The sequence below is a fragment of the Gobio gobio genome (genome assembly GCF_949357685.1).
Source record: "Gobio gobio genome assembly, chromosome: 18".
NCBI classification, from domain to species: Eukaryota; Metazoa; Chordata; class Actinopteri; order Cypriniformes; family Gobionidae; genus Gobio; species Gobio gobio.
Genome location: NC_137111.1, coordinates 18386208 through 18404204, shown reverse-complemented (window position 1 = coordinate 18404204; position 17997 = coordinate 18386208). Strand labels below are relative to the sequence as shown.

Below are 17997 nucleotides of genomic sequence, written 5' to 3'. Positions count from 1 at the left end.
TCCATAAGAATAACACAGAATAGCATATAGGGGACATAGACTCCCTGTATTATACCACCTGTCACAATTGTGACCGTCTTCGTTTACCTGCAGCCTGACCACAGAATAAACCATAAATTAGTATAATTTAAATATGTGTGTATAGATAACCCTTTCATGATGATGTGTGCAAAAAAATTTATAAGCTATTCAAAAATTAACTTAGAAAATGTGCCTGTCATTTCTGAGCTTTGATGTCATCATTGTGTTAAGATGGTAGTTTCAGGAAATAAATATGTGGTCACATGACCAAACTGCAACGTTAGACCTGCCCAGAACTCATGTAGACATCTTAAATTTGCATTATAAATGAACATTTGCTCCATAATAGAAGCAATACCACACTAAAATAGGTGAGAAAAAGTGTGGTCACATTTGTGACCGGTGGGATTAAACTAAGCCTATTAATTTTCTTGAAAAAAGCAATGAATAAAGTAAAATAATAACAATAAATTAATGAGTATTCACTGAGGTTGTGGCTCAATGCAACTGAAATGCATGTTAAAAGATTAACCCCCGGTTTCACAGACATTGCTTAAGATAGCGCCAGACTAAAATGCATGTTTGAGCTGTTTTAACTGAAAGCAACGGAGATATCTTAATGATGTCTCAAGATGCACACCAGTAATGTTCTTTTCTAAGGCACGTTTATAAAAGCTACTCAAATGTCCTAATTGAACTAAGGCCTGATCCTGGCGGAATCTAAATCAAGTCTGTAAAACCAAGAATGCTTTACACGTAGGCTTATGTTCTATAAAATGTCAATTCAGTATAAGAAACATGCATTTCCTGGAAAGGTCTGACTTGGGTTACAAAGGCCTCTAACCAACAATCATGTTATCAGAAGACTTTCATAAACAATAAATCCAGACCACAAACCACTGGGTCCAGGCCACAACAGCAGGCTGGTGGTTGCATATGCCGTAGGTTGCATAAGTCATATTTTCCCGATAGAGTTGAAGCTTGCTGTTAGACACAGTAGAATTTTCCCTGACTCTCATGATTTTCATTTGCCATGTGCTCTTCATATGGGACAAACCACAGGTCACTTTCAAGTGCTGTTGATGAAAGAAGAATTGTGATGCTACAGTTATTTTTGGATATTTTTAGCCTGGTGCTCTACACATACTAGATTTACAGAAATTAAGTCACATATATGCTGTAATATTCAGTCACATTATATCAAGATTTATGTTGGATATATGGAGTTTATTTTGGACTGTACTCAGGAGGTTTTGTGAATCCTGTGCAAGAACTCCCCCTAGTGTCAGCTGATATACACACCTGATTTTGGAGTTATTATTCAAGAAAGGTGGAAGAGGACTAATGACTATTGTTCTAAAGTTTGACGTTGGTGCGATTTTGGTAAGTCTCTGAAGCTCAAAGGCTGCATTTATTTGACCAAAAATACAGTAAAAACGGCTATATTGTGAAATATTATACAAGGTTTTTAATTTTGTATACATTTTAAAATGTGATGACGAAGCTAAATTTTAGCAGCCATTACTCCAGTCATCAGTGTCACATGATCTTTCAGAAATTCTAATCTGACGTCTTGTTGCTCATGAAACATTTCTGATTGTTATCATTTATTGTATTATTTCTTTCGTGATACTTTTTTTTTTTTTCAGGATTCTCAAACGAACATGTATTTGAAATATAAATCTTTATAATATTATAATGTCTTTTCTGGGACTTCTGATCAATTTAATGATCATGACGGCAAAACATTTTAACAGTAGGCTAATGCATTTTTTTTGTAAATTTTTTTCTTTGTTCATTAATTAATGCACTGTAAACTAACACAAACAATGTTAACAGATGCAAGTTGAGAGTTTAAAAATGCTAAAATTACACTTTGTAACTTTTATGTTCAAAATAAAATATAAATATTGAGTCAATACATCATCAATCCTACTTCAAAAATGTGCTTTTGTCTTACCTTGATTCACTATGGTAAGTTTATTATAAGCGTTTATATTGTAGACCTGTCAGGATGGTTTAGGCAGGAAATTGCATGTGTCATTTGGCCATGCTTCGCGTCATGAAAAGAGAAAACCCATCCAACACGTGTATGTGGGGCCCACATGAGTTAAACATGGGCTACAGATTTGGGCATGGGCTCAAAATTGGCATCTTGTTGACCCACTTGGGTCAACTAGGTGGGTGTTTTTTTTTTTTTTAAAGGGGTGATTCCATACATGGATTTGACACACCAAACATAGTAGCCGAGCAGCTTCCCAGCCAACCCACCCATGTGGGGCCCAAAGGGGTTGCACATGGGCTGATATCTGGGGGCCACCTGAGTTACCCAACTGGGACCCAGCTAATTTTGTCCTCAGTTTCCATGGAGGGCCCACATGGGTTAGCCCAGATGGGTTGATGATGGGTCTCTTAATGGGCTCATACCGGGCCCATAGGGTTAACCCCGAGTAGTACCCATTTGGGCCTACATGGTTATATTACAGTTATAGTTATATTTTTAAGTTATAGCTCTCATTATTTCTAAGGATACTTTCTTATCTTATTTTTCTTTTCTTATTTTAGGGGTTTCGAGTTTTATCTTTTTGTTTTTCTTGTATTTTTTGGGAGGAGTATTTTTGAGGAGAGTTTATTGTATTTTGTTTTGTATTGTTTTTATTCCAGATTGGAAGAGGATGTCGATGGCTAATATGATGGGTGAAAGAGGAGGTGAGTGCTGCAGTTTTTTCATTTGTTTATGGGATGTTATGTTACTGAAATCATCTAGTCTCGGGCCGTTCCAGATCCAGGAGAGCTGCTTTCTCTCAGACTTGTAATCTAACCATAATGCCTCGTAAATAATTCGCTTGACACAGGTTAATGTTACTGATCGTCTTTTGTTTTAGAAAAGCTCAAAAGCAGAACAGAATGGCAGAGCATTTTAGCCTCTATCATTCTCCCCACTAATGCAAGGAAACCTCATACATGGATTTTAATGGTTATATCTACAGTAGGCTAGCCTAGAAATCTAGACGCACCCTAGCGGCAGCAAATCTAATTTGCTGCCAGGGCGTCTAGCAACTCTCCGTTGGCTTGCGAACTGGAAAAAACAAACTCTGGTCAGGCCAAATCACATTGTGTATAGAGTCAGTGGGCGGGCTTAAAAATAATGACGGCAGAGTTGGCGCGTTTCCGCGTGCTACTTGTAAACAAAGAAGCTGGCGAACAGCGGTCTTTCGAATCGACTTTGGCCGTGACTCTGGAAGACTTTGAGTTAAGCTTTTCTTTGAGGAAAGAACAAAGAACAGCACTGAAGTCATTCTTAAAAAAAGGAAGATGTGTTCTGAGTTTTGCAGACCAGATACGGCAAAAGTTTAATCTATCAACTAGCTCCACTTCACCTTCTTCGTTGCTCTGGTTGGTTGTAGCGTTATGCTATTGCGTGCAGAGGGAATTTAAAAAGACAACCGTTTATCCCGCCCCTCGGATTGAGCCCTGCCAATGGTGAGTTCTCAGACCCAACATCTTGATGTGGGTCTGGCTTGTCAGGCTAACAGTAGGCTTCAGCTTGAGATCCTTTCCATCTAAATGTGTTACATCTCATAAATTGCAATCACAACACTCACCCCTCCCTTTAGAAGCACTTAGAGAAGCTATACGGTGGCCGGTCAAAGGACAAAGATGTCGTCGTTGGAGAGAGTGACTAGCGCTCTGTAGAAAAGTTTGTCCGTTTAGGTCTACTGTAGAAACATGACGATGCAAAATTGCAATTTCACTGTAAGGGGACCCACGGTGTATGGCGATAGAAATGGCTCATTCTAAGATAATACAATCATAACGTTACATTATGTAAGGTCTTTATATAGCACTGAAAACATAGTTGTGTATATTATATTGCATTTCTGTCAATAGATCGTGAAATACTACACACTGCACCTTTAAGCCTAGTAGTGAATGTTTTATGAGCAGTAGGATAAGCAACTTGTGTAATATATCATTAATTAACATTCAGTGTTTTCAATTAGTCAAAAGAACAGCATAAAATATTGCACTTGCATGATCAGATGAGTTTTTAGATTTCCATGTGTTCACAGGTGCCGTGAACCCACAGACTGTAAAAAAATAATGTCTGTGACGTCACCCATGCGTTCTGAAGAGCAGTTTTGAAGCCTCAAAGTCGGCCCTTGCCATCTTGTCAGTGCGTCATTCTGGGATAACAGAAAATGGACAAAGGCGGGACATGGGCGGAGCGGAGCTGAGGTGACTTGACTAACAGACAGCAGACAAACAACAATCCACTTGTCACTCAAAGTGGCCACGCCCTTAATTATTCAGAACTTTAAGGCTTTATATAATGTAAACAAATTAGTTATTTAAAACAAAAAAACAAAACAAAAAATCACCCCCCTCACAGTTGTCATGAAGGGCAAAATTAGCTGTATAGACCAAACCCACAATTTGTACCAGGCTGTCAACATTTTTTTTTCTGTTGTAAAGTTGGGCATTTTAAAATGGAGCTCAATGACATTCCGCTCCCTTTTGGAGCTTGTCTCTAGTGGCCAGTCGATGAATTGCAGTTTAAGTCACTTCCGAATTGGCTTCAAGAGAAACTGGGGGGGATGACCATACAGTTTATGGCATATCCATGACAACTGGACGGAAAATTGCTGAATTAAACATGAACATGGCATATCTTTTCACATGCTACTTTGCAGCAAGCTACAAATGAATTAATGAATCACATCCAAAAGAAGAGGATGAAGAAAATGGAGTTTCAATACATTTATTACAATGACTGACTTTCCATTGCTGTGCTAAATAGGGGTAAAAAGAAAACATGAGTACAATACGGAGCTTGAATGGGACTTAAAAATAGGAAAGAAAAAAGAATGGAGAGAAAATGGAGAATGTGACCCATAATTTCATTATGTGGAGAAGAGGAAATGATCAGCAAAACTCTTAAAGATCTCACGAAAATGACAAAACAAAAAAAAATCCTCAATTTGAGTGATAAATGTCCTTTAATGTATGACTGAATTGTGCTCTTTGAGCAGCACAACAGTGAGGAATTGTCGCTGTTGTCAGTCCCATTTATTTGAACAAGGTTTAAAAAATAAAAACAAGAATAATGAGAACCACAGCTGTACGCTTCAATCCCAAATCAACATGTGACAACACACGCAACTTCACCATTATTCAGTTTGTCCCCCATTTCACAGCCTAAAATAAAAGTCACTTCCTTTTTGTTCATGGGGGACCTCAGCTTAAATATTAATGTTAAAATAACTCATCTGGTAGGAAAGCAAATGCTTTCAAGGCACTCTGGACTGTCACTGAGCCAAGAAATGACGTTTAAAGCCCAATACAACACTAGTGTGACTATAGACTACATCCAAGCCCATGCAGTCAGAACTCAAATCTGAGGAAAAAGTCCTAAATAGTGTAATGTACAAAAGTAGCAGATGTGTTTGTCTGTGGTACACTAGGTAAACATTAGTGTTTCTTTGGTTAAGTGTGTCAGAACAGCACAACGAGGTCATACGAGTTTTCAAATGCATTGCTTGATGAAATCAGTATCATACTTAATGTTAAATAAAAGAGGAAATGATGAAAACCGCCATACCAACTTTGTGCTGACGGCATGAAAAGTGCCAAAGCAAGAGTTTCCTGTCTCAGAGCTCTTGCATAATATACACAGAAAACCACAAGATTTTCTAAATTGTGTGGAGCAGCATGACAATCTACTACTGAACCCTGCGTTGAATGTAAAACCGTGTTCGTATTAATAGAGAAATGTAAATAATATTTAAATGGCAATGAGAGGCTATTAGAAAATACCATGGGGGGAAAAAATACCACCGATGACCACAAATCATCAATACTTTTAGCAAATCTAGTCGTCAAACATCTACTCTGGGGGGAGGGGGACAACATCCACCATGGTAAAGTGCAAGACTGCAAGAAAATCAAAATGGAGAACTGAAAATAATTTATCATGAGATGTGACGCGTTTAAAAGATTCAAACAATTGCTCTAACCCTTTGCAATACTGATATGCCCTCACAGGTCTTGAATTTAGGGCCGTTTGAGAGAAGTAGCAGGGAAAACATCTTTAGTCCAATTAAAAATTACTACAAAAATGATGAATGAACAAGCTGGAGTGTGTTTGAGGTGGTGGAATCAAATCAAAACACACGCTAAACTAAGCTAATTTTCCCTGAATGCCTTTCTCTCTCTCTCTCTCTATCAACATAAAATCCACATATGGCATAGTATTATTCTTTGGTACGATTCTCCCATCCTCGTCTTAAGGGGTTGTGACCTCAATTCTGTATGGCAGTCGTTCTCTCAGGATGAACTCAAATGTCAGACCAGATCTACGGCTCTTCTTTGGGTTGGTGGTGTTGGCACAGGAAGAGAGAAGAGAGCGTACGATATGAGAGGCCGTGTAAACCTCAGCAGACGGTGATGCGGTGCAGCGATGCTCTGGCGCTCTGCCCCGCCCAAACCTCCCCTCAAAAAGAGACACTTTTCCCATAGTCCCGTCTGCTTTGAAACCCTGTGAGGTTCAAAGCACCCTGACCTCAAGAGAGCTTTCGTAAGACACTGATCCACAATACTGGTCCTGACCTACAGATAATCAAAGTGAAGATTACAGTCCCTACAGTCATGCAGTCAACTCCCAGAGTTCTTAGGGAGAGGAAGAGGGGCTAGTGTTGCCTCAAGGTTGCCAGTCTTTGCCTCGATGATCAGGAATGTGCTTATAGCGACACCTATCTCCAAAATGACAGCCGGTGGTCCTCCAGAAGTAACACTCATCTTCGTCGACAGGACCTCTGCGTCTTGGCCTGAAAGACAAAACAGATTTGTGTGGACATTTCTTTCAAAAAACATTTTTTTGAACATACAGTAGTCACAATTTCTTAAAGAAAATAACTGTATCCAAATACACTGTAATTGCCAAAAGTATTGGGACACCCCTCAAAATCGTTGAATTCAGGTGTGCCACATGTGTATAAAAGCAAGCATCTAGGCGTGCAGACTGCTTCTACAAACATTTGTGAAAGAATGGGTCGCTCTCAGGAGCTCAGTGAATTCAAGCGTGGTACCGTGATAGGTTGCCACCTGTGCAACAAGTCCATTCAAGAAATGTCCTCACTACTAAATATTCTACGGTCAACTGTTAGTGGTATTATAACAAAGTGGAAGCAAATGGGAACAATAGCAACTAAGCCACAAAGTGGTAGGTCACATAAAATCAGAGTGGGGTCAGCGCATGCTGAGGTGCGCAGAAGTCGCCAACTTTCTGCAGAGTCAATAGCTACAGACCTCCAAACTCTGTGTGGCCTTCAGATTAGCTCAAGAACAGTGTATAGAGAGCTTCATGGAATGGGTTTCCATGGCCTAGCAGCTGCATCCAAGCCTTACACCACAAAGTGCAATGCAAAGTGACGGATGCAGTGGTGTAAAGCACACCACTACTGGACTCTAGAGCAGTGGAGACGTGTTCTCTGGAGTGACAAATCATGCTTCTCTGTCTGGCAATCCAATGGACGAGTCTGGGTTTGGCGGTTAACGGTATTTGCCTGAATGCATTGTGTCAAGTGTAAAGTTTGGTGAAGGGGGGGGATTATGGTGTGCAAAGGTGTGCAAATTACCCCAGCAAAGGGGTTGTTTTTCAGGGGTTGGGCTTGGCCCCTTAGTTCCAGTGAAAGGAACTCTTAATGCTTCAGCATACCAAGACATTTTGGACAATGTCATGCTCCCAACTTTGTGGGGACAGTTTGGGGATGATCCCTTCCTGTTCCAACATGACTGCGCACCAGTGCACAAAGCAAGGCCCATAAAGACATGGATGAGCGAATTTGGTGTGGAGGAACTTGACTGGCCTGCACAGAACACCTTTGGGATGAATTAAAGTGGAGACTGCGAGCCAGGCCTTCTCATCCAACATCAGTGCCTGACCTCACAAATGCGCTTCTAGAAGAATGGTCAAAAATTCCCGTAAACACAATCCTAACAGATGTGAAAAGCCTTCCCATAAGAGTTGAAGCTGTTACAGCTGCAAAGGGGGAGCCACCTCCATATTAAACCCTACGGATTAAAGGTCTTTCACACTGGACGCGATTTATGGTTTTATTTTTGATCAGCTGTTTGTGTAATGAGTGCTTCCACACCGAACGCGAATGTGCTGCGGCGAAACAAACAATGTTTATTTTTTTCCGTTTCGATTTCGTTGTTTTTTTTTACACTCCCAGCGACAGAAAAGGCTTAAACCAATCACATACAAGGAAACAAAGGTCACGAAAGGTCCAGTTGATGTCATTAGCTATTCAATCAACATTAATCTTTGCCAGGTATCGCATTTCTCACGAGATTACAGCTGTAGTTGTGTTTACAGCTGTACAGATGCAGCTGCGTTTGCCCACTGTAGGCTACAGACAACGATAACAACCTTTTGAGTTAAAACTCGTTGATTTTTTTCTAACCTAATTGTGTCCGCCACTATAGAAAGTGAATGCGTTTCTGTCAGTACGACTGTGCCACTTAAATGTTTACATTGTGACTCAAATGGAAACACAGCTGCTCTGGATCGATTGGTTCCTGAAGTGTGTGTTTGTCTCATCAGATGCGCTGCTACTGTCTCTGGAGGAGCTCCTCAAATTGTCCCACAGACATTTGAAATTAAGTGCGGAACAGGCCATGATAAAGTTTTAGCTCCTGTACAAGATTAACATACTCTTCTTCAAACTCTCTGTTCTTTAAGACTGGGTGCACCCAATACCTTCTTTTGGGTCTTTTAAATAAAATGAAAAGCTCGTCTTCACTGGATGAGGAAGTGTCCGTGTTTTCTCAGCTGTCGCCGCAAATGTTTATTCGCACACAAAATATTCGTTTTTCTGCTTCGCTTTTTCGTTACGTGTCCGGTGTGAAAGGGCCTTAAGAAGGGGATGTCATAAAGTTCATGTGCATGTAAAGGCAGCTGTCCCAAAACTTTTGGCAATACATTGTACATTAAAATTTTCATCATTAAAAGGATAGTTTACCCAAAAATTTAAATTCTGTCATCATTTACTCACCCTCAAGTTGTTTAAAACCTGTATGAATGTCTTTCTTCTGCTGAACACAAAAGATATATTGAAGAATATGGGTAACCAAACAGTTGAAGGGCCCAATTAACTTCCCAAAAAAAAAAAAAGAAAAATTACCGCTTTTGCTCATCAGAAAAGCCAAGTCTGCTCAAATGATTTGCCAACATGAAATGTCTATGTAGTAGTATACTTGTTTCTGATTGCACTTGCCGTACTGTGCCTTAATATGGTGTGGTATAGCCATGCTGGGCAACGCTGGTAAAATTATGCTACTCTCTCATTCACCGATCCACTCCCTGCTATCTGCTCACATGCTCTGATAATAATAGCTTTGTAATACATTATTTAGGTAATTGGTCAAAAAATAAATGTTACATCTGATTCTGTTAGAATAGAATATGAAATTATATATATATATATATATATATATATATAAAAATATATTATGTATTCTTTCAGTTCTGACCAATTTTATTGAGTTATGTTCAATAAAAATGTTTAATTTATTAGCTTGTATTTTTTTAATTCAGTATCATTATAATTATTTATTTAATTTAAAAAGTCTAATATTAATACAATTATACAAAAAAAATTATATTTATAAAATAAATATATATTTTTTTTTTAAATTTGGTCAAGTGCATCCAGAATTTTGATTTTGGTGCACCCCTTAAAAGTACTATGCAAGTCAATGTTTTGTTACAGACATTCTTCAAAATATATATTTTTTTGTGTTTAGCAGAAGAAAGAAACTACCAGGTTCGGAACAACTTCAGGGTGAGTAAATTATGACAATTTTCATTTTTAGGTGAACTATCCCTTTAAAAGCATAGAGATTGAATTACCCAGCAGCCCCTGCAGGTTGTTGAAAGGCAGGTGTTGGGAGGACTTTCTGAATCCGGCGATCTGGATATCGAACCACTAGCCGGGTATTCTCAATAAAATGTCCCTGTTTTACAAAAGGTTTTGCATACAAGTATATAAACAATACATAGGGCTGCTAATAATAATAATAAAATATATTTTTTAAATATACAACTCAGTATATGTCAAAAAGGCTTGTTTACCATTTCATTTACCATTATTATTATTTTTACAAGTATTTTAAATAAATTAAGGATCAAAAATGTCTTCACTACTACTACAACAGCTAACAACAACAACAACAACAAGCAATACATAATAAAGAATTATTATAAGCGTTTCACTCACATTGAGGTTCTCCATTGCACGGGAGGCCATGTTGGCATTCTTAAAGTTAACAAATGCACAGAAACGTTCATGCAGAACCCGAATGCTGTCAATTTCTCCGTAACTGGCAAACATCATCAAAAATTAAAACAAAAATCATAGGAAATCATTTTAGAACTAACATCATTGCAAAAGCCGAAGTGGAATCAGATCTCACATTTTGAACAGGTCCCGCAGATGTTTCTCGGTCAGTTCTGTGGTCACGTTACCCACCCACAAGGAATTGCAAGGACTTGTGAAGGCAAGTGAGAGCAAGGCAAAGAGAAATATGCGCATATGATTAGAGGGAGATATAAACATAAAAAAAGAAATGAAAAGAAATACTGCAATCAGCTTACCTTGGCAAAAGGAGAGCACAGTCCTGATTTGAAGCTGTAATATATATATATATATTTTTTTTTATTACAACATGACAAATTAGCCATGAGAAATTAGATGAGTGTGCTGCTCTCTGATTGATAGTTTTTTTTGCTGTGAAATCTTTAAATGGTAAGAAACATTGACTGGACATTCGTACAACATAATTTTAAAATGTTATTGTTTAGACACTAGACTAGACACTGTCCTGCCTTCTGCCATAGACAGTGTTGACAGAAATCGCCTGAAATAAAATCTATGTATTGTTGACCTAAAACTGAATTCAATATAACTAAATTATTAAGCATTAAACATGCAAGTCCCCTCCAAATATTGTAAATATGTGATATACATCAACTTTTATCTGAAGGTGAGTAGATTTCCCACTACATGTTGTTTTTAAATGCTGCCCATGAGCTCAAGAAAGAATGTATGAACAAAGTCATTAGTTCGAAATATCCCCGACAAACACCTTTTCAACATGAAACCAAGAAAAAAGACCTACACTTTCACTGCCTCTCAAATGTTTGTATGCCACAGGATACAAAAACCTTTGTTGGGTTAAACTTGTACTGTGATCTCTGATCATTCATGGCCCATTATTTTCTTTGACCAAAATGTTCATATCTTAGAACTAAATCGGCGTGTAGCAATAGCACCCTCAAGTGGTTCATTTTAAAGAAAAATCAGACTGGAAAACAAGGAGCTCTTACCCTTCGCTGCAACAACAGCCTGCACTGTATTGTATTTTTCCAGCAATTGAATACTCTGCTCCTCATCATATCCAAGATCCTAATAAGAATAAAGGAAAGGAAATGCCTGAAACGATACCCTCTTCTTTTGCATTATTCCTGGATTGCATTGTTTTTTGCAAGTATTTTTAAATCTAACCCCATTCAAAACAGAAACTTAAAGTAATGCTTCACTCAAAATGGAAAATCATTTACTCATCCTGTTGTTATTCAAAACCTGTTTCGACTAATGCTTTTCTGTGGAACATAAAAGCAGAAAATGCTTAGCATGTCTGAGTTATTTTTATTCCAACCACAGTTATGAAGCTCTAAAAATGAGTCATTGAAATGCTATTTTTTTCCATTGGTGTTCCACTGAAAAGAAAACAACAAAGATTTGGAACAACAAAACATAAGTAAATGATTTATGACTAATTATCTTGTGTGCTTTCTCATGAAGATGTAACTGTGCATTCCTAACACACATTTTATTAGTATGTTTACTAGTGCATTTCCTGGGAAACAATCCCAGTCGATGCCTTAATGCTAGCTCCATGGTCTACCACTTCAGTCCTTACCGTAAGTTGTTGCACTTTACAGTAAAAGAGGTCATTGACGGCTTCTTCGCAGTCTCGGTCTAGTTTTAGCACCTGTTCCATGGCTCTCTCAGCTTCACTGTACCTCTATTACAAACAAATCCACATGCAAATTTATTGATACCTCAACTAAATGCAGATTGACTCCAAATACAGGGAGAAAAAAACTAATATGCCACTGGGTCGCACCTTAAGCCCCATTAGTGCACTTCCCCTACGGTAATAACCTTTGGGCCAATCAGGAGCCATCTGGATGGACTTCTCAGCGTCTGCGAGGGCCAAAGGGTACTGCTCCAGACAACAGTAGCAGTAGGAGCGATTCCCAAAAAATCTGTTATCAAATTATAAGAGTGAATTAATTAAAAGAACAAAAAAGCAAAGAGATGTGGATATGGTTAGAGTCAAATCAAAGCGTCACCTGTAGTCTTTGGGGTCACATTTGATGGCCTCTGTAAACAGACTAACAGCTTGTGTGTACTGGCCCTCCTGAACAAATCGAATCCCTTTTTCTGGAGTGAAGAGAAAGAAAGACTCATGGAGGAGACTGCATAAGTAAAGAACAAATGCACAAATGTTTAAATGATAAATGATTAACTGCGTGAAATTCAAGTGTGAATACTAGTTCACCTAAAAAAATTAATAAAATTAAGTCATCATCTCAACCTCATGTCATTCCAAACCTGTATGACTGACTTTCTTCCATGGACCACAAAAAGTATTACTTTCAGAAGATCATCCTGAAATATCTTTTTCATACAATAAAAGTGAATATGAACTGGTGCTGTCAAGGCACAAAGTACAGAGCCTCTAAAGGAACATGGTAAAGGGGGGGAAAATGAGACGGGAGGACAAAAATATATAGGTAAATATATAGGTTTTGTAAGGAAACAAAGTTTCTCGGGAGAACGCAAAAGGTTTTGTGAGGTAGGGTTGAGCAATGTCCCCTAAATTGGCAGTTGACGAGGTTTACATTAAAACATTGCGATGGGGGTTGCTGAAGGACATATTTTACTATATCTCTTTACATAAATATTATTTTGTACTTAACTATAATTTCGTTATTTTAATAACCAAACTAATGACTCATCCGCACTTTCCTATAGGTTGCACGTGAGGGGGAAATACGTTATTTCTTCCACTTAAGAAGAGTAGTGCACTTATAAGCAATTTTTATTTTACGATATCTCTTTACATAAATATTTCTTTCTACTTAACTATAATTTCGTTATTTTACCAACCCAACTAATGACTCATCCGCACTTTACAATAGGTTATTGCACGCACTTTTCGCAATCCGTTACGGAGCTATTCAATTTTGATTTTGCATAGTTTTTTAAATGTTCATTCGGGTAGTTCATATGACCTCTTTACAATATTTTAATAACAATTTATTTTGTAGCCTATGGTATTCTTTTCACGACAAAGTTAATTGTGCTGCTAATTATAAGTGAAATGCAATGCCGAGTTTCGGTCTGAGTGTTTTTCCCGTTTTCTTGTTCTTCTGTTTTAAAAATGTGTGTTATTAGAATCACCTTAATTCTTAATTCTTATTTGATGTGACATTATGGCCAAGGCTAATTGTCTTTAAAAGTATTAACCAGACAAAAGTTATTTGACGTTCGCGGAATTCTGGGTTTATCTTGAACTGCCGCTTCAATGCAGTAAAGCCACAGAAGAGCTATGTGACAATGAGCAAGATTTCCTGAGACACTACAATAGGCTGTTAATAATTCATTAATAAGGGCTGTTTTCTTGTACAAAATGAAATATTTGAAGTTAAATGTACAGTGTAAGAAAGACAAGAGGCTAACAATGTCAAGATCAATATTTGTGTAGCCTGCCTGACACGGTATTTTCACAGACTTACACACGTCTAATAAATAACTAATAAACGTCTCTGGCATAGACTATTATTTAAAATAGCATATATGTATTAGTTATATTCTCAATTTAATTTACAGAGCAATCCCTGCAAAGTTTTTAGGTTAACTATAGAAGAGACTAGGAGTAGTGTACGTCATACTAGCAAAACTTCGGTCAGCCATCACAATGGACGATGATATCGTCCATCGGCACAACCCTATTGTGAGGAAACGCAAAAAGGTTGTATGGGGAAACGCAAAAAGGTTGTGTGAGGAAACGCAAAAAGGCAAAAAGGTTGTGTGAGGAAACGCAAAAAGGCAAAAAGGTTGTGTGGGGAAACGCAAAAAGGTTGTGTGGGGAAACGCAAAAAGGTTGTGTGGGGAAACGCAAAAAGGTTGTGTGGGGAAACGCAAAAAGGTTGTGTGAGGAAACGCAAAAAGGTTGTGTGGGGAAACGCAAAAAGGTTGTGTGGGGAAACGCAAAAAGGTTGTGTGGGGAAACGCAAAAAAGGTTTTGTGGGGAAACGCAAAAAGGTTGTGTGGGGAAACGCAAAAAGGTTGTGTGGGGAAACGCAAAAAGGTTGTGTGGGGAAACGCAAAAAGGTTGTGTGAGGAAACGCAAAAAGGCAAAAAGGTTGTGTGGGGAAACGCAAAAAGGTTTTGTGAGGAAACGCAAAAAGGTTTTGTGAGGAAACGCAAAAAGGTTTTGTGAGGAAACGCAAAAAGGTTTTGTGAGGAAACGCAAAAAGGTTTTGTGAGGAAACGCAAAAAGGTTGTGTGAGGAAACGCAAAAAGGTTGTGTGGGGAAACGCAAAAAGGTTGTGTGGGGAAACGCAAAAAGGTTGTGTGGGGAAACGCAAAAAGGTTGTGTGGGGAAACGCAAAAAGGTTGTGTGGGGAAAGGCAAAAAGGTTGTGTGGGGAAAGGGAAACGCAAAAAGGTTGTGTGGGGAAACGGAAACGCAAAAAGGTTGTGTGGGGAAACGCAAAAAGGTTGTGTGGGGAAACGCAAAAAGGTTGTGTGGGGAAACGCAAAAAGGTTGTGTGGGGAAACGCAAAAAGGTTGTGTGGGGAAACGCAAAAAGGTTGTGTGGGGAAACAAAAAGGTTGTGTGGGGAAACGCAAAAAGGTTGTGTGAGGAAACGCAAAAAGGTTTTGTGAGGAAACGCAAAAGGTTGTGAGGAAACGCAAAAAGGTTGTGTGGGGAAACGCAAAAAGGTTGTGTGGGGAAACGCAAAAAGGTTTTGTGAGGAAACGCAAAAGGTTTTGTGAGGAAACGCAAAAAGGTTGTGTGAGGAAACGCAAAAAGGTTGTGTGGGGAAACGCAAAAAGGTTGTGTGAGGAAACGCAAAAAGGTTTTGTGAGGAAACGCAAAAAGGTTTTGTGAGGAAACGCAAAAGGTTGTGAGGAAACGCAAAAGGTTGTGAGGAAACGCAAAAGGTTGTGAGGAAACGCAAAAAGGTTGTGTGAGGAAACGCAAAAAGGTTGTGTGAGGAGGAAACGCAAAAAGGTTGTGTGAGGAGGAAACGCAAAAAGGTTGTGTGAGGAAACGCAAAAAGGTTGTGTGAGGAAACGCAAAAAGGTTGTGTGAGGAAACGCAAAAAGGTTGTGTGAGGAAACGCAAAAAGGTTGTGTGAGGAAACGCAAAAAGGTTGTGTGAGGAAACGCAAAAAGGTTGTGTGAGGAAACGCAAAAAGGTTGTGTGAGGAAACGCAAAAAGGTTGTGTGGGGAAACGCAAAAAGGTTGTGTGAGGAAACGCAAAAAGGCAAAAAGGTTGTGTGGGGAAACGCAAAAAGGTTTTGTGAGGAAACGCAAAAAGGTTTTGTGAGGAAACGCAAAAAGGTTTTGTGAGGAAACGCAAAAAGGTTTTGTGAGGAAACGCAAAAAGGTTGTGTGAGGAAACGCAAAAAGGTTGTGTGGGGAAACGCAAAAAGGTTGTGTGGGGAAACGCAAAAAGGTTGTGTGGGGAAACGCAAAAAGGTTGTGTGGGGAAACGCAAAAAGGTTGTGTGGGGAAACGCAAAAAGGTTGTGTGGGGAAACGCAAAAAGGTTGTGTGGGGAAACAAAAAGGTTGTGTGGGGAAACGCAAAAAGGTTTTGTGAGGAAACGCAAAAGGTTGTGAGGAAACGCAAAAGGTTTTGTGAGGAAACGCAAAAAGGTTGTGTGAGGAAACGCAAAAAGGTTGTGTGAGGAAACGCAAAAAGGTTGTGTGAGGAAACGCAAAAAGGTTGTGTGAGGAAACGCAAAAAGGTTGTGTGAGGAAACGCAAAAAGGTTGTGTGAGGAAACGCAAAACGGTTGTGTGAGGAAACGCAAAAAGGTTGTGTGAGGAAACGCAAAAAGGTTGTGTGAGGAAACGCAAAAAGGTTGTGTGAGGAAACGCAAAAAGGTTGTGTGAGGAAACGCAAAAAGGTTGTGTGAGGAAACGCAAAAAGGTTGTGTGAGGAAACGCAAAAGGTTGTGTGAGGAAACGCAAAAAGGTTGTGTGAGGAAACGCAAAAAGGCAAAAAGGTTGTGTGGGGAAACGCAAAAAGGTTTTGTGAGGAAACGCAAAAAGGTTTTGTGAGGAAACGCAAAAAGGTTGTGTGAGGAAACGCAAAAAGGTTGTGTGGGGAAACGCAAAAAGGTTGTGTGAGGAAACGCAAAAAGGTTTTGTGAGGAAACGCAAAAGGTTGTGAGGAAACGCAAAAGGTTGTGAGGAAACGCAAAAGGTTTTGTGAGGAAACGCAAAAAGGTTGTGTGAGGAAACGCAAAAAGGTTGTGTGAGGAAACGCAAAAAGGTTGTGTGAGGAAACGCAAAAAGGTTGTGTGAGGAAACGCAAAAAGGTTGTGTGAGGAAACGCAAAAAGGTTGTGTGAGGAAACGCAAAGGTTGTGTGAGGAAACGCAAAAAGGTTGTGTGAGGAAACGCAAAAGGTTGTGTGAGGAAACGCAAAAAGGTTGTGTGAGGAAACGCAAAAAGGTTGTGTGAGGAAACGCAAAAGGTTTTGCGAGCGAATGCAATGTTTTTCGGGAGAATGCAATAGTTTTGCGAGGAAACGCAACGTTTCTCAGGGGAACGCAAAACGTTTGCAAGAGAATGCAAAAGCATTGAAAAAAATGTTCCACCCATCTCGTATTTTTCCACCATCATATACTTTTAGGGGCTCCGTAATCCCTACCAAAAAGACAAAAAGCACCATAAAAGTAATCCATACAAAACATGTGCCAAGTCTTCTGAAGCCAATTGATGACATTTAATTCGTTTTCCAAAGAGTGTCCAGGAGTTTTTTTCTAAAGCATCACATTTAAAGTTTGGAACAATATAGCAGTAAGTAAATAATGACAATTGTGAACTACAAATAAACATTACATACTTAACATACCTCCTTTCTTTAATCTGACCAGAAGTGTGTTTTTGTGTGGAAGAAAGAAAGAGTTACACACCTACTAGTAAGGCACTTCTTTTAGTTTTAGCATCTGATAAGCCAATGACCTGTTAAAAAAAAGTATAATATATTAATTGCGGGTTAATAAAATATTTATATTACAAAGGATAATATTTGGTTACACTTTAATTTAAGGTGATGAAGTTACATTGTACAGAGTAATATTAGTTAAAAAATAGTGTTGTACTTACTATAGAGTTACGGTTAGGGTTAGTTACTTGGAAGTATGCATGCAAATTACTGTTATCACTATAGTAAGTACAGTACATGTAGTAACGTGCAACTATGTCACCTTAAAATAAAGTGTTACCTGATATATTAATTGCAGGTTATTTTCAACAATGTCCATGTATTGCATAGCCATGCTACTGATTACCATTAAAATAACTGACTCATCTCTATTTTGTAAAAGTGAAAGGAAAGCGTATTTAAAGCTGCATGAAAAAGACATTCAAAATATGTAAATACCATGCCGTTTCAAAAGTATGAACAAACAGTTCTGCTGTGTGACGAAATCAGGAAGAATGTGACATGATTATCCAAAAGCTCTGGCTGCATCTCAATTCTGTCTACTGTATAATTATAACATCCCAAATCATAATATACTACCATAGTACAATGTTTATTAAAGATAAAGTTTATTTCCCAAGGCTGCATTTATTTGATCCAAAATACTGCAACAT

General features: G+C 38.6%; 1 protein-coding gene across 2 annotated transcripts in view; it reads right to left on the bottom strand.

Annotated features, from left to right (window-relative positions):
* Positions 1–3943: 3943 nt before the first annotated feature.
* LOC307142657 (uncharacterized protein) overlaps positions 3944–17997 on the bottom strand; it is a 41063-nt gene continuing 27009 nt past the window's right edge. Inside the window, exons 7-16 of one of the 2 annotated variants that reach the window (XM_079843681.1) lie at positions 17313–17361; positions 12446–12536; positions 12217–12358; positions 12010–12114; positions 11414–11492; positions 10682–10715; positions 10501–10575; positions 10305–10407; positions 9938–10041; positions 3944–6848 (exon numbers count right to left, since the gene is read on the bottom strand). In XM_079843681.1, coding sequence (XP_079699807.1) covers positions 6722–6848; positions 9938–10041; positions 10305–10407; positions 10501–10575; positions 10682–10715; positions 11414–11492; positions 12010–12114; positions 12217–12358; positions 12446–12536; positions 17313–17361 — 909 coding nt within the window. In that variant the 3' untranslated portion in view covers positions 3944–6721. The remainder of the gene's footprint in view (positions 6849–9937; positions 10042–10304; positions 10408–10500; positions 10576–10681; positions 10716–11413; positions 11493–12009; positions 12115–12216; positions 12359–12445; positions 12537–17312; positions 17362–17997) is intronic. The other variant, XR_013818502.1, reaches the window with a different exon arrangement.